Below are 16,091 nucleotides of genomic sequence, written 5' to 3'. Positions count from 1 at the left end.
GAATATCGAAGTCGAACGATTTAGCGCAAATCCTGCGATCGAACGATCGAAGGATTATTCGTTCGATCGAACGATTAAATCCTTCGAATCGAACGATTCGAAGGATTTTAATCCAACGATCGAAGGAATATCCTTCGATCAAAAAAACGCAGGCAAGCCTATGGGGACCTTCCCCATAGGCTAACATTGAGTTCGGTAGCTTTTAGCTGCCGAACTAGGGGGTCGAAATTTTTCTTAAAGAGACAGTACTTCGATTATCGAATGGTCGAATAGTCGAACGATTTTTAGTTCGAATCGTTCGATTCGTAGTCGAAGTCGTAGTCGAAGGTCGAACTAGCCCATTCGATGGTCGAAGTAGCCCAAAAAACACTTCGAAATTCGAAGTTTTTTTTATTCGAATCCTTCACTCGAGCTTTGTAAATGTGCCCCTAAAAGAGCCTTCTGATAAATTTGCATGATATAGATGCCAGCTATGTGTGTATTATACATCCTAAAGCTGGCCATAGACGCAAAGATAAAGTTGCACCAATTGAAGCTTTGTAAGATTTTCGGACTGTTTTGTGGATCATCTTCATTCTGTGGTGATCGGTCGTTTAGTTGATTGGACAATTTAAAATATTTCTGTTGACTTTTAATAATTTCTATGCATGCATTGACAATATCAATTGGTGACTGTCACTACTATTTGTTGGAGATAACTTATGTACGATTGCCGTCATTTCATGGCCAGAATATCATCTGATTTCGTCTTATGCTACTTTATTTAATCTGAATGGTTAGCGACAGGTCAGAAGATTGTGATGATCCGATCGCTCACTGGATACACGTCTATGGCCAACTTTATGCTTTATCATTAACATATATAAAGTGTATGTTCTTTCTTCCTCTTTAAAGGTTATATAAAATATGAGTGCATAACTCACTGTGTTCACAAAATATACCTTTTATGTATATCTGCTGTTATATAGTCCATATGGGTAAAAGCAGCCACATTGTTTTTGTCGATTGAAGTTCAGCATGTCTTTATGAACTACAGCTTTATGGATTTACATTTCTCTATGCACTATAACTGTATGGATTAACTTAAAAAGCAGCAGGCAGCGTAGAGAGGAAAGCGCTGGGTTTATGGTTACAGAAAAAACATCTGAAAGCAAATCTTGTTTTTTAAATGGGGTACATAAAACTGTACACAATGTACAATGTTATTAGAGATTATGGTCTCTTTCAACTTCTCCTCCAATGACTTTCCGCAATCTTGCCCAAAACAGCTGCTGACTTTTGGCATCATCTGGCCAGCTCAGATAGGTTTTCTCTTGCATTAACTTAGTCAGTTTGTGATGATAGTGCAACTTTTCTCTAGAGATATTATGAAGAAATATAATTATTAGGGAATCCTTGCTCTCTGCTACCAGCCTGTAAATTGCCATTCGCATTTCTACAGAGCACCAGCTACTTTGAAGGTAACTGTGACTGATAAGGCAGATTGTCCATCTGCTTTTATATATACAGTCCACTATGTTGTCTACAATGTCCCTGCCAATTTCAAAGTCACGGTTGTGGATACACACTTTAAAGAAAGGAGGGCCATGTTCCTCCAGGTTTGGAAGAAACTGCTCTATAACCCATTGCTCATCATGAGAATTGTAGGACACAAACACATCATACTGATATTCCTCTCTAACCCTCGTTTTTCTCCTGTGATACAGCCAGCATTTAGTTGTATAGAACATATACTGCATATACCACCATATACTTTCCTGTAATAAAGAGATGATTATAAATATTGATATGGTGACTGATGAACCAATGAAAATAATAAATTCTACTCCTTCATTGCAATGTTCATTTGTAAAGTCTACCAGATTATAATACTGGCTTTGTTCTTTTACAGAACAAGTCTTTCTGTTGTAGTCAATAAAAGAAATTTGTTTGTTAAAGGCCAGCCACTGATTTATCCAAGAGAGTTTGCAACTGCAAGAAAAACTTGACTCAGGCATAAAAATGTATTTGAGCTCATGCATAGGAGAAAACACATTTTCTTTAAGCTCTTTTATATTTTGATCTTCTATGATTAAAACTGTCAATGATTTTAAATCTTGAAACATAACTTCTGAGCTGAAGTCCTCAATTCCTGAACTTTTCAGATATAAAGTCTTTAAATTGATTAAGCCGCAGAAGAATTCATTGGCATTAACTAGTGAACTGGTTACTGCATTTTCTGTGCTTTCTAGTATGAAAAACTCCAGCTTAGCTAAATTCTTTAAAGTAGAATTGAGCATATTAACCTTTGAATATTGCTTAAAATTTGCATTGATATATAAACTCTCTACATTTATAAACTTCTCCAAAGCTTGCACCATTGGGTCAAGACACATGAACTCACAAGTGTTTGATAATCGGAGTTCTCTTATCCTTGAAAATGGAAAGGAAAAGCAATCATCAATGCTCATCATATCTGCTTCTAACTCTAAATATTCTAATTGCTGCAACTGAGTAACATCAGATGATGCCAACATAACGTAGTTTCCATTTGCTTTTAAAGAAAGCTTTTTTAAAGTGTTAGCAATGTATCGAGTCCACGACATTTCTTTTACATCATCTGCAAACGTCAAACTGATTTCTTCAAGTTGCAGTAAATCCTGAAATGCCCAGTAATCAAGTTCATTCAATTCATTTTCTTTCAAGTTCAACTGCTTTAACCAAAACAGGTTTTTGAAATCGTCGTCCCCAATTTCATGCATCTTATTATATTCCAGATTCAGGACCTCCAGGTTCTCCAAACCACAAAATGCACAGTTTTCAATGGTATGAATGTAGTTGTGATCCAAATTCAGCTTCCTTAAGTTTTTTAGACATGCAAACTGACGCTGCCTCAATCGTGTTAAATCATTAGAGGATGCGTTTAGAGACAGGAGATCCATTTTGACGTAAGAGGAATTATCATAAGAGCAAACGTTCAGCACTTTGATTTGGTTATAAGACAGGTTGAGATCCATTACTGTCTTTAAGTCTTCCATCTGCTTAAAAGACACCTTTTGTATCTCATTAAATGATAGATCCAAAATCCTTAGAGTTATGCAGGAGCCGTTGGATGTTTCAATATATTTAATATAGTTATTGGACATGTTTAGTTCCATGACTTTAAAGAAGGCCACGTAGAAACAGATCTGAAAATTTGATAACTGAGAATATGGAAATGAAATGCTGTCAACTTTTTTAAGACCAGAACGGAAAACAGTTTCAATGTCATTAACAGTGGCTTTAAAAGAAGTCAGTTGTGGAAAGTTGCATAATGAATTGTTTTCAAAACTTAGTATGGGATTGACATTCAAACTAATAATACTAAAGAATTCACCGGGAAGACAATCTTCAGCTGAAAGCTCTGCAATGCTTTCAATTATGGATAGCGTTTTTAAGCTGGTTAAGTTGGTCAGTTTTTTAGTAACAGATGAAAATGATCTTATATCATTATTTTCCAAAGCAAGATCATCAAGTTGGTGCAGATCCTCAAATCTTGTCTTATTGAAAGCTGAGAGGCCAATCCCGCTTAACCTGAGATGCTTGATAGTGCTTAGTCCTTTTAAATCAACATTGCCAACAGAGAATTCACTCGTCGGCGCAACCCAGAGTTCAATCCAGAGAGCAGAGAGTTGTGGAAGGTTTATAAAACTTCCTGGTTGTAGCACAAATTTACCATATACATATAAAGCTCTCAGGTTTGTTAGCCGAGAAAATATTTCTGTTTTAACAGTGATGTTATAGAGAGAAAGACACAGCCAATCTGTTGCTACTGGAACTTCCACTAACAACTGATGCAGATCACTCTTGCCATATTTCAATTCACAATATGTCGCAAGAGTAAAATTTGCTTCATAGTCATGCAAGCAATTGAACATTATGTATCCATATTTCTCAAAATACTCCTGTAACGTTCACAACGAGGAACCGTTGTGACCGAGGATAGCCACTCCAAGGGGAGTGGATATGGTGGACGCCCAGGGGTGTAGCCATAGGTAATTGTAGGCAAAGACATGATGGTGAAGAAATTATAGTAGGTTTATTGCAGTCGGAACACAGAAACACAAAAGGCAGGAACAAGCAAAATGGCTGATCGAGGAATCCACATGGTGAGGGAAAAATGGGGAACACAGGAACAAAGGTACTCACTCAGGAAACAAGGTAACAAGGTTTTCAGGAACAAGACAAACAAGGTTTTCAAGGTTCAGGTTCAGATTCAGGTTCAGGTTCAGATTCAGATTCAGATTCAGATTCAGATTCAGATTCAGATTCAGATTCAGATTCAGATTCAGATTCAGATTCAGATTCAGATTCAGATTCAGATTCAGATTCAGATAGCAGGTCAGGAACAAACAGGATACAATCAATGACTCAGCACTGAGCAAAGCTCAGGGCGGGGTTTATAAAGGGAAGGTGATTAGGAAATGGGAAACACATGAGGGTAAACGAGGTGGGTGGAAAACGGACTGTGAATGGCAGATAACAGAAAACAATACACTCAAAAGTTCAGAATCAGCCCTGAGAGCCCCCAGTGGCTCATCAGGTAAGTGCTGCAAATAAGCAGAACAGCACTACCAGAGTTCAAGTCCCGGGCTGATCCTGACATTACCCCCCCCTTGAGGATCGACCTCCGGGCGATCCCAGGATCAAATGGTCCCCCATCCATTTTAGTCCAAACCCTGGGGAAATGGGCCGAAGCCTCGCCAGAAACGAGAACAGGAGCTTCTTGAGGATTGGAAAACAAAACAAAGAAATTGCTGGGGTCAGGAGCCAGAACAGGAACATTGGCAGAATTAGGAGCCAGGATATCACAGCCAGAGTCGGAAACCAGGACATGAAGACAGACAAGATCAATACAGGCACCCATTACAGGTGGCGGCCCAGGAGCTTGGACACCCATCACGGGTGGCAGACCAGGAATACAGGCACCCATCACGGGTGGCGGATCAGGAGTTCGGACACCCATCACGGGTGGCAGACCAGGAATACAGGCACCCATCACAGGTGGCGGACCAGGAGCACAGGCACCCATCACAGGTGGCGGACCAGGAGCACAGGCACCCATCACAGGTGGCGGACCAGGAGCACAGGCACCCATCACAGGTGGCGGACCAGGAGCACAGGCACCCATCACAGGTGGCGGACCAGGAGCACAGGCACCCATCACAGGTGGCGGACCAGGAGCACAGGCACCCATCACAGGTGGCGGACCAGGAGCACAGGCACCCATCACAGGTGGCGGACCAGGAGCACAGGCACCCATCACAGGTGGCGGACCAGGAGCACAGGCACCCATCACAGGTGGCGGACCAGGAGCACAGGCACCCATCACAGGTGGCGGACCAGGAGCACAGGCACCCGTTAGAAATAGGAAGAGGCAAGCCAGGACAGCAATACCAACACCTACAGCAATAGACCTGATAGAGACAGGATTAACCGCCCTACCAGGTCCAGTAGCAGGGAAAGTGGCACTATCCAGGGCAGGCAGGTCCTCAGGCCCGGAGGCCAGGGCAAACAGGTCCTCAGGCCCGGAGGCCAGGGCAAACAGGTCCTCAGGCCCGGAGGCCAGGGCAAACAGGTCCTCAGGCCCGGAGGCCAGGGCAAACAGGTCCTCAGGCCCGGAGGCCAGGGCAAACAGGTCCTCAGGCCCGGAGGCCAGGGCAAACAGGTCCTCAGGCCCGGAGGCCAGGGCAAACAGGTCCTCAGGCCCGGAGGCCAGGGCAAACAGGTCCTCAGGCCCGGAGGCCAGGGCAAACAGGTCCTCAGGCCCGGAGGCCAGGGCAAACAGGTCCTCAGGCCCGGAGGCCAGGGCAAACCGTACAGAAACTGGCTCGGGAAGAAGCAGTCGTCTGTGAGCTGGCACGGGAACGGAGTCTGGCTGGGCTGCTGGCACGGAGACTGGAACCGTCTGGGCTGCTGGCACGGAGACTGGAACCGTCTGGGCTGCAGGCACGGAGACTGGAACCGTCTGGGCTGCAGGCACGGAGACTGGAACCGGCTGGGCTGCAGGCACGGAGACTGGAACCGGCTGGGCTGCAGGCACGGAGACTGGAACCGGCTGGGCTGCAGGCACGGAGACTGGAACCGGCTGGGCTGCAGGCACGGAGACTGGAACCGGCTGGGCTGCAGGCACGGAGACTGGAACCGGCTGGGCTGCAGGCACGGAGACTGGAACCGGCTGGGCTGCAGGCACGGAGACTGGAACCGGCTGGGCTGCAGGCACGGAGACTGGAACCGGCTGGGCTGCAGGCACGGAGACTGGAACCGGCTGGGCTGCAGGCACGGAGACTGGAACCGGCTGGGCTGCAGGCACGGAGACTGGAACCGGCTGGGCTGCAGGCACGGAGACTGGAACCGTCTGGGCTGCAGGCAGCTTTCGGGGAGCAGGCACAGGCAGCTTTCGGGGAGCCGGCACAGGCAGCTTTCGGGGAGCCGGCACAGGCAGCTTTCGGGGAGCCGGCACAGGCAGCTTTCGGGGAGCCGGCACAGGCAGCTTTCGGGGAGCCGGCACAGGCAGCTTTCGGGGAGCCGGCACAGGAGCAAGGACTGGCTGGGAAGCCGGCACAGGAGCAAGGACTGGCTGGGAAGCCGGCACAGGAGCAAGGACTGGCTGGGAAGCCGGCACAGGAGCAAGGACTGGCTGGGAAGCCGGCACAGGAGCAAGGACTGGCTGGGAAGCCGGCACAGGAGCAAGGACTGGCTGGGAAGCCGGCACAGGAGCAAGGACTGGCTGGGAAGCCGGCACAGGAGCAAGGACTGGCTGGGAAGCCGGCACAGGAGCAAGGACTGGCTGGGAAGCCGGCACAGGAGCAAGGACTGGCTGGGAAGCCGGCACAGGAGCAAGGACTGGCTGGGAAGCCGGCACAGGAGCAAGGACTGGCTGGGAAGCCGGCACAGGAGCAAGGACTGGCTGGGAAGCCGGCACAGGAGCAAGGACTGGCTGGGAAGCCGGCACAGGAGCAAGGACTGGCTGGGAAGCCGGCACAGGAGCAAGGACTGGCTGGGAAGCCGGCACAGGAGCAAGGACTGGCTGGGAAGCCGGCACAGGAGCAAGGACTGGCTGGGAAGCCGGCACAGGAGCGAGGACTGGCTGGGAAGCCGGCACAGGAGCGAGGACTGGCTGGGAAGCCGGCACAGGAGCGAGGACTGGCTGGGAAGCCGGCACAGGAGAGAGGACTGGCTGGGAAGCCGGCACAGGAGAGAGGACTGACTGGAGAGCCGGCACAGGAGAGAGGACTGACTGGAGAGCCGGCACAGGAGAGAGGACTGACTGGAGAGCCGGCACCAAAGCTGGAGACTGGAGAGCCGGCACCAAAGCTGGAGACTGGAGAGCCGGCACCAAAGCTGGAGACTGGAGAGCCGGCACCAAAGCTGGAGACTGGAGAGCCGGCACCAAAGCTGGAGACTGGAGAGCCGGCACAGGAGCAGGTGGCTGGAGAGCCGGCACAGGAGCAGGTGACTGAAGAGCCGGCACAGGAGCAGGTGACTGAAGAGCCGGCACAGGAGCAGGTGACTGAAGAGCCGGCACACGAGCAGGTGACTGAAGAGCCGGCACACGAGCAGGTGACTGAAGAGCCGGCACACGAGCAGGTGACTGAAGAGCCGGCACACGAGCAGGTGACTGAAGAGCCGGCACACGAGCAGGTGACTGAAGAGCCGGCACACGAGCAGGTGACTGAAGAGCCGGCACACGAGCAGGTGACTGAAGAGCCGGCACACGAGCTGGAGACTGGAGAGGGTGCTGGGAAACTGTAGAAAAACTAATAAACTGGGGTTCAGGTCTGAGAGAAAAAGAGGGTGACCTGGGTTTGGCAGCTGCCACAGGAGCAGAAGGTTGTGGAGGAGACAAGGGCCCAAAAACTGGAAGTGGCCGATCTGACACAGGCCAGATAGCGGTTTGTAGTTCATCTTCATCCGAGTCTAGATCCTCCCAGTCCTCATCGAAGGCTGAATCCTCCCACTCATCATCGGAGACAAAATCCTGCCAGACATCATCAGTGAAATGGATGGCGTCTTCTGCCTTACCCTCTCCATCCCAAGGGAGTTGCAGTTTAACAACAGAGTCAGAAGGCATGGAGGGCTTTCCCAAAGGCTTCCTGTAGTTTGGCTGAGTCATTCTGTAACGTTCACAACGAGGAACCGTTGTGACCGAGGATAGCCACTCCAAGGGGAGTGGATATGGTGGACGCCCAGGGGTGTAGCCATAGGTAATTGTAGGCAAAGACATGATGGTGAAGAAATTATAGTAGGTTTATTGCAGTCGGAACACAGAAACACAAAAGGCAGGAACAAGCAAAATGGCTGATCGAGGAATCCACATGGTGAGGGAAAAATGGGGAACACAGGAACAAAGGTACTCACTCAGGAAACAAGGTAACAAGGTTTTCAGGAACAAGACAAACAAGGTTTTCAAGGTTCAGGTTCAGATTCAGGTTCAGGTTCAGATTCAGATTCAGATTCAGATTCAGATTCAGATTCAGATTCAGATTCAGATTCAGATTCAGATTCAGATTCAGATTCAGATTCAGATAGCAGGTCAGGAACAAACAGGATACAATCAATGACTCAGCACTGAGCAAAGCTCAGGGCGGGGTTTATAAAGGGAAGGTGATTAGGAAATGGGAAACACATGAGGGTAAACGAGGTGGGTGGAAAACGGACTGTGAATGGCAGATAACAGAAAACAATACACTCAAAAGTTCAGAATCAGCCCTGAGAGCCCCCAGTGGCTCATCAGGTAAGTGCTGCAAATAAGCAGAACAGCACTACCAGAGTTCAAGTCCCGGGCTGATCCTGACAACTCCTTTTCCATCACATCACAGGTTCTTTTCATGTCATACAGATAGTAAAAACTGAAGATACAGAAGAGCCATGCCAGAAGAAAACGTTGAACATCCATGATGCTTTGATTCATCGTATGCCAAAAGCTTGTAATAATACTCAGCTGTTTCAGAACAGGGCATCTCAGAGAAATTCATTAGCATTCAGGAAATACTGTGCTCGTCTATATCTGTTTCCTCTTTTTTTATAAAGAAATGAAACAAACAGCTAAGAAGGGTAAACTGTGTTTAGTTAACAAAAGTTACACATTTACAGTAGAACCCCCATTTTACGTTTTTCAGGGGACCAGAAAAAAATGGTGTAAAATCCAGGAAAATGTAAAATCAGGGAAATGTATTATGAATAATATATAGGTGGGACCACAAAACAACAATGTAAAATGAGGGGAAACTTAAAATCAGGGGATTTAAAATGGGGGTTCTACTTTAGTTTACTGGCAATTGTGATTTAAGAGAGTACATCTTATACTTGTAAGTATACGCCAATTCACTAATATGCAGAGTTTCATCCTGGGCGCAGAACTTTGGCGATTTTTCACTAGTGTTACTTTGACAGTGCAAACATTTCTTAGCAAAGATGCACTAGCGTTCGTTTGTGTCAGGTATTGCTGGGATTCGAGCCAGGGACCTTTGGGTTTCTGGCTCGGTACCTTAACCATTTGGCCAGATGAGCAGCCTGTAGGGTTGCTATCTATGTGTAACCTGGTCTCTGAACCCCCAGCCCAGCTGCCGCCTGATTGGCCTCTCCAGCCCCAGCTTAGCTGCTGCCAAGTTGCAATTAGCCAATCAGGGCTGACTCTTCCCTATTTAAGCACAGACACAGAACACACCGGCACAACATGGATAATTCTAGCAGGTTTAACCTTGCTCGTTTATTGCGGATGCAACGTTTCGGGGCGTGACCCCTTTCTCAAGCATTTCTTTGCTTGAGAAAGGGGTCACGCCCCGAAACGTTGCATCCGCAATAAACGAGCAAGGTTAAACCTGCTAGAATTATCCATGTTGTGCCGGTGTGTTCTGTGTCTACGCTGTTTTTGAGGTTGCCCAATTCCTCTAACATCGAGCACCTGGGATTCGTTTGATTTTGGACGGCCAGGGTGTGCGAGTGTAAGTTTTTCTTTTTTGCAATTATCTTCCCTATTTAAGGGCAGCACTTAGACCACTCCTTGCCAGAGCATCGCATTGTTTCTCCCTAGTACTGCGGCAGCGCCCCTAACTAGGTAGTTCTAGCTCTTGCTCCTTTTCCCTTATTATTCCTCTTTGTCTGCCTGTCCTTGTCTTGTCTTGCTTTACCCTTTCTTGTACCTTCCCAGCCTTGACCTTGACCTGACCCTGCCTTGCTTGTTCCTGATTTCTGCTTCCTGTTGTCCCTTGCCCTGACTTCACCTTGTACTGACCTTGTCTTGCCTGTTCCTGAGTCTTGCTTTCTGACCCTGCCTTGTACCCCTCTCTCGCTATCCTCGGCTCCAGTCCTGTCTTGCTATCCAGTCCTGTCTTGCTATCCTGCTCCAGTCTCCCTCTGCTATCTTGCTATCCTGCTCCAGTCTCCCTCTGCTATCTTGCTCCAGTCCTCTCTTGCTATCCTGCTCAGTCCTCTCCCCCTTTCCACTCTCGTCTCCCTCTGCACTCTATCCCCAATTTGATCTGATCTACACCTGCTCCGTCCTGTCCCATCCAGTCTGTTCCTGTTCCACTCCTGCCCCGTCCAGCCTGTTCCTGTTCTGAGTCGTCGCCCTCTTCTTCCTGCCTAGTCCAGTCCAGTCCTGATCTTCGCCCTCTCCGTCCTGTTCTGCACCTGATCCAGACTGACCCTTCGCCCTCATCAAATTGTTCCTGCTTTCCCTTCAAGTGTTACCTAGACACATACAGCTCCTGCCTCAAGGACTCGCCCTTTCCCTATCAGTCTCCACAGCGCCCCCTACCTACCTGACAGTTTGTGCCTAGCGAAAATTCGCTAGTGATCTTGCGCTTAGGTCAATTTGCATAGGGCAGGTAATTTAAAGTTGTATGGAGGTCTTTATTATAAATGTTGGTGCAAATGCTTGAAGTTACCACTTTTTATTACAAATGTCCAGGGAACCTTAATAAAGACAAGAGAGTTAAAATAATGCCCTACACATGATCTCACTGTAAAATAAATGTTCCATATGTTATGAAATGTCTGGAGAAATCTGGGTACCCAAAAAAAGTTTAGTTTTGCAGGCAATCCTGCTTCAAAAAAAGCAAAAGTTGCCAGCGTTTTTGGAACTTTATTGCATTTTCGGCACACAGAATATGATGTAAGTGACAGAAGATTGAGGAAGATCTAGCTACTTTTTAGCACTTTGCCTGGTCTGAGGTGGCAAAGTCAACTCTGGTGAAAGGGGTAACGTTCAGTAAAATCCCCACTTTAGTGAATTTGCAGAGTAATAACCTTTCACCAGAGCGAAACATCACCTGGCGATAGAGTGCGAACGACCGCTAGCGACGGCCTCTTTTGCTAGCGAATTGGCTCCTCTTAGTGAATTGGCGATGTCTCTGCGGATGACAACACTGGCGAATTGTAGCTAGCGTTAACCACTTTGTCCTCCGTGAATGTGCACCACAATGTTCACTGAAATGTTTGCTAGATCAAGATACAAGGTTTGGGGTAGAATTTCATATTTTGAACTAGGGCCACTGATTCCAGCAAAGGCAATTCTGCATTTCCTACACTTTGTACTGTGGCTAATGCAAGATGGCTTGGTTTCTCTGCCATGTTAGATTTCCACAAAAAACATAGTAGCTGTGCTTATTTCTGACTGAAACCTCATCACTGCCAGTAAAACTGTGATTCTAAAAACTAAACGCCAGGAAGCACAGCCGCACTGGTAAAGATGGAATATACGCTTCATTTGCCAAGATTTATATCCAGTGTTGGACTGGCCCACCGGGATACCAGGAAAACTCCCAGTGGGCCTCGGAGTCAGTGGGCCTTGTGCTGCTAAAGTTTTGGCCTATTTCATGGTCATTACCTATTTATTTGAGAACAAAGAGGCTAAATAGATGGAATACTAGATTATAGTATGTAAAGAATAGAGACTTGGAGAACAGAGTTTGAGTGAGGAGAAGAATAATAATATTACTGAGAGTGAGCCCCTGGTCTAAGGTTTTTGGGTGGGCCCCTGGTGTCCCAGTTAGGGTTGCCAATACCGGCCTTCCTTTATATTTATCTTTTTTCCCTATTAATAACATTGGGATCAACCATCATTTTTACCGGCCAGGCCGGAAAAATACCAGCCAGGTGGCAACCCAACTCCCAGTTCGACACTGTTTTTATCACTTGAATGAATGGGATAATGTTGGCAGCCCTGTCACCTCTCCAGGCCCGGATTTGTGGAAAGGCCCCTAAGCCCGGGCCTAGGGCAGCAGGATTTTAGGGGGGCAGCATACTGCCCAACCACTAGGGTTGCCACCTTTTGCTAACTTTCTTACCGGCTGGTGGGGGGCGGGTACAAAAAGGGGTGGGGTGTGACATCAAAGGGGCAGAGTTGTGCCATAAAGGGGTGGGGCCACGGCGTAGCCAGGACGAAAACGGAGGAAAAAGCTTGGGGATTGGGGGTAGGCCGAGGGGTCTTTTTAAGGGTATTACAAATTTACCGGCAGCTACATTGCCGGTAAATTTGCAATACCGGCCCCGGCCTTGGTAGGTGTTTTACCGGCTAGGCCGGTGCCAGGTCGTAACCCTACCAACCACACCCACATTGGTTCAAAAACAGTGGGGATGCGCTGGAGAAACAATGATTTTTTAAATTTCCCTTGCGCGAATCCCCATTGCTCATCTCCCCCTGGAGGGGACACGGGTGATGAACGGCAGTGGACCTAAGGGCGCCCAATGTTTAAATCAGGCCCTGCACCTCTCTCAGCCTGAGCCATGTCCTCTTTGTACCCACCCATTTATATCTCTGGGGAGGCGGGGCTTGACCAAAAATCACCAAGATTTAGATTGTGGATGGCGATGTTTCGGGTGTCAGGGTAAAGACCCAGATATAAGTAAAAAGCCATAACTCTGTTATATGTACATAATGACACAATACACTGGGTATCTCCTGTACACACGCCACGCTTTTCTGGCTAATTTCCGTGACGTACGCTACGCGCTCGCATCCGAGTCATGTGTCGGTATGCGCGTTCCCGTCGCCACCTCCGATTTCCTTATTACTGCGTTGTCGTCACGTGATCCCTCCGAGAACTAGGATTTTCGTAGATGTGATTGATTTGGGTTCCGGGAATAGCGAGCGGAGATGGCGGTGTCATTGCTATAATAATGCTTAGGAGGCTGCCCTAGAAATCAGTGCGAGACGGCGGCCCAGGGTTGCGGGGACCCTTCCGGGAATGGCCTTAGAATCTCACTGACCCGTCCGGTGGGTCGGAGGAAAGGAGGAGAGTGCGGTCTGACAGCGAGAGCTTTGCACGGCAACCTGGGCGCGACGGCTCCTTCTTCTTCGCCCGTCAAGCCGGGAGCGACGGAGTGTTGGTGGAGGATGTCGGGACGGCGCTGCGCCGGGGCCTCGGGTTCGGCAGCTTCTCACGGAAATATAGGTGCGGGCGGGGAGCCGGCTCGAGAGCTGTTCGAAGCTTGTAGGAACGGGGACGTGGAGCGGGTGAGAAAGCTGGTGAATTCCGACAACGTGAACAGTCGCGACACTGCCGGCAGGAAATCCACCCCGCTTCATTTTGCTGCAGGTAAAGCTCAGGCCTCAGCAGGGGGAATGGGCAGATCTTCACTTCCTGCACTGCCTGCCCTCCACTAGCCCCTGCTTGAGAGCATAGATGTTACTGCCATTACTTCTATTTCTACTTGTTATTGTGTTTATTGGGGTCAGCACTCCTTACTCAATGGAAGCAACTTCCCTTTCTACATTTCCCATGGCTTTTAACTCATAAACTCTAGCTGCAACAGCATATCTCTATCCATTTCTCTTCCCTGTCTTTATGACTCCTGAAAGGAGACATTTTGTGTAAAAAAACAAAAAAATAAGAATGTACCAGGGTGCATTATACTCATTTAGATATAGAAGAATTGTGCTTAAGGGCTATTCCACACGGGGAGATAGCGACAAAGCCTCGCCAGGCTTTTTCAGACGACTGTTGAAAAGCGCATCGCCTCGTGTGGTTAGCACAGGCGTTTTTACATAGGCGCCCATACAAAACTGTCGCCTGCGCCGGTCGCGGCGACTGTCGCGGCGCTTTGTCGCCGCGACCGCAAACGCGTCGCTATCTCCCCGTGTGGACTAGCCCATAAAAGTAGAGTTTCAGGCTGATTTATTGAATATTTCTACAAAAAACCCTAATAATCCCTCCCATCTCTTCCACTTCCTGCTCCCTGAATTCCCAGGCTGTGCAGGGGAGCCGGCGGTTCTCAGATCACTGCACTGTAGGACAGGAACCAATCAGCAGCTAGCAGGACCTGATAGGGAACTAAACATGTCTGCGCTTGTGTGACTGCAGGGCTGTGATTGGCTTCTGGCAGGGACAGTTAGAACACACCCACTCCTCATTTGAAACACAGACAGGGACCAGCGATCATCAATAGGGAGCTCCAACAAAGGGGCTATTTTTAAAGATATTCATTTTTAGCCCCATGTAAAAGCAACACCATATATTACTTACAATTGCCTACAAAATTAGTTTTTTTTTCATTTATCCAATATGTCTCCTTTGAAGGAATGTAGCAAGTCCGTTCTCATGCAGGGCTTTTAGGTTCTTATCACACTGCATTTTCTGTGCTTGGGGGAAAAATATGGCAATGTGACTGCATGTACTTCTGTTCATTGAGAGGAATAGTCATAGTCTTGCTGCACACGTGGGTGGATTTGGGTAAGAAAATGCTGTAGCGGGTACTAAGGGGGTGAAGCAGCATCTTCATCCTCGTCCCCTGGTTATACAGGACTACGTGTCCTGCGGCAGCACTGTCTAATCATTTTTCATGGTTTGGCCCAGATTTCCAAGATTCTGTAGATTATCCTGCTGGGTTGTTTTAAAAATTAGTGGAGCCTGCGGGCAGAATGGGAGCCAACAATAGGCATTGTAAAAAATAAGAATGTACCAGTGCATTATACTCATTTAGATATAGAATAATTGTGTTTAAAAAAGTAGCATTTCAGGCTGATTTATTGAATATTTCTGCAAAAACCCTAATGAAATCCCTCCCTTCTCTTCCACTTCCTGCTCCCTGAATTTCCAGGCTGTACAGGGGAGCTGGTGGCTCTCACCTCACAGCACTGTAGGACAGGAACCAATCAGCAGCGAGCAGGACCTGATAGTGAACTGAAGCCTGTCTGTGCTTGTGTGACTGCAGGGCTGTGATTTGCTGTCCCCCTTATATATATATATATATATATATATATATATATATATATATATATATATATATATATATATATATATATATATATATATATATATATATATATATATATAGCAAGATCAGATAAAATTTGACCCACAAAATCTGATCAAAATATCCCAAGTAGTTTAGCCCTTAAAGGGGTGGTTCTGCTTAAAGCTAACTTTTAGTATGTTATAGTATAGCTAATTCTAAGCAACTTTTCAATTGGTCTTCATTATTTTTTTATCGTTTTTTAAATATTTGCCTTCTTCTGACTCTTTCCAGCTTTCAAATGGGGGTCATTGACCCCATCTAAAAACAAATGCTCTGTAAGGCTACAAATGTATTGTTATTGTTACTTTTAATTAATCATCTTTCTATTCAGACCTCTCCTATTCATATTTCAGTCTCTTATTCAAATCAGTGCGTGGTTACTAGGGTAATTTAGACCCTAGCAACCAGATTGCTAAAATAGCAAGCTGTAGAGGTGCAAAATGAAAAGCTAAATAACTCAAAAAATACAAATAATATAAAATGAATACCAATTGCAAATTTCCTCAGAATATCACTCTCTACACCATACTAAAAGTTAATTTAAAGGTGAACAACCCCTTTAATACATAACTTTTATTCATCCTCATTAATAATTAGTTAAAATTTTTTACTGTGGCTGAACCAAAAGTTGCAACATTGTTTTTGCAACTGAAGATACACAAAAAACATTTATACACTGTCAGGCCAACCTATTTTATCTGGTAATGGCAAATTGACAGAGAAGGCTTGTAAAAAAAATAGATTTGTGTCTTCACCAATATGTTATAGCTTTGCCATCTCGGAAGTACAATTGATTGAGAGCATGCAAAAGGGACATAAAGGAGAACTTA

General features: G+C 46.8%; 2 protein-coding genes across 2 annotated transcripts in view; one reads left to right on the top strand and one right to left on the bottom strand.

Annotated features, from left to right (window-relative positions):
- Positions 1-407: 407 nt before the first annotated feature.
- On the bottom strand, positions 408-3,913 carry LOC108697455 (toll-like receptor 13). The gene has a single exon (XM_018227500.2). The coding sequence runs from the start codon at positions 3,894-3,896 to the stop codon at positions 1,206-1,208; it is 2,691 nt and encodes an 896-aa protein (XP_018082989.1). The 5' UTR covers positions 3,897-3,913; the 3' UTR covers positions 408-1,205.
- A 9,071-nt stretch (positions 3,914-12,984) lies between these two features.
- The window catches only part of tnks2.S (tankyrase, TRF1-interacting ankyrin-related ADP-ribose polymerase 2 S homeolog), a 44,839-nt gene continuing 41,732 nt past the window's right edge, over positions 12,985-16,091 (top strand). Inside the window, exon 1 of the mRNA XM_018227499.2 lies at positions 12,985-13,562. Coding sequence (XP_018082988.1) covers positions 13,361-13,562 — 202 coding nt within the window. The 5' untranslated portion in view covers positions 12,985-13,360. The remainder of the gene's footprint in view (positions 13,563-16,091) is intronic.

The sequence above is a fragment of the Xenopus laevis genome, chromosome 7S (assembly GCF_017654675.1).
Source record: "Xenopus laevis strain J_2021 chromosome 7S, Xenopus_laevis_v10.1, whole genome shotgun sequence".
Classification (NCBI taxonomy): Eukaryota; Metazoa; Chordata; class Amphibia; order Anura; family Pipidae; genus Xenopus; species Xenopus laevis.
The sequence above is the reverse complement of the archived record's forward strand: the minus strand, read 5'-3'. Positions and strand labels throughout refer to the sequence as shown.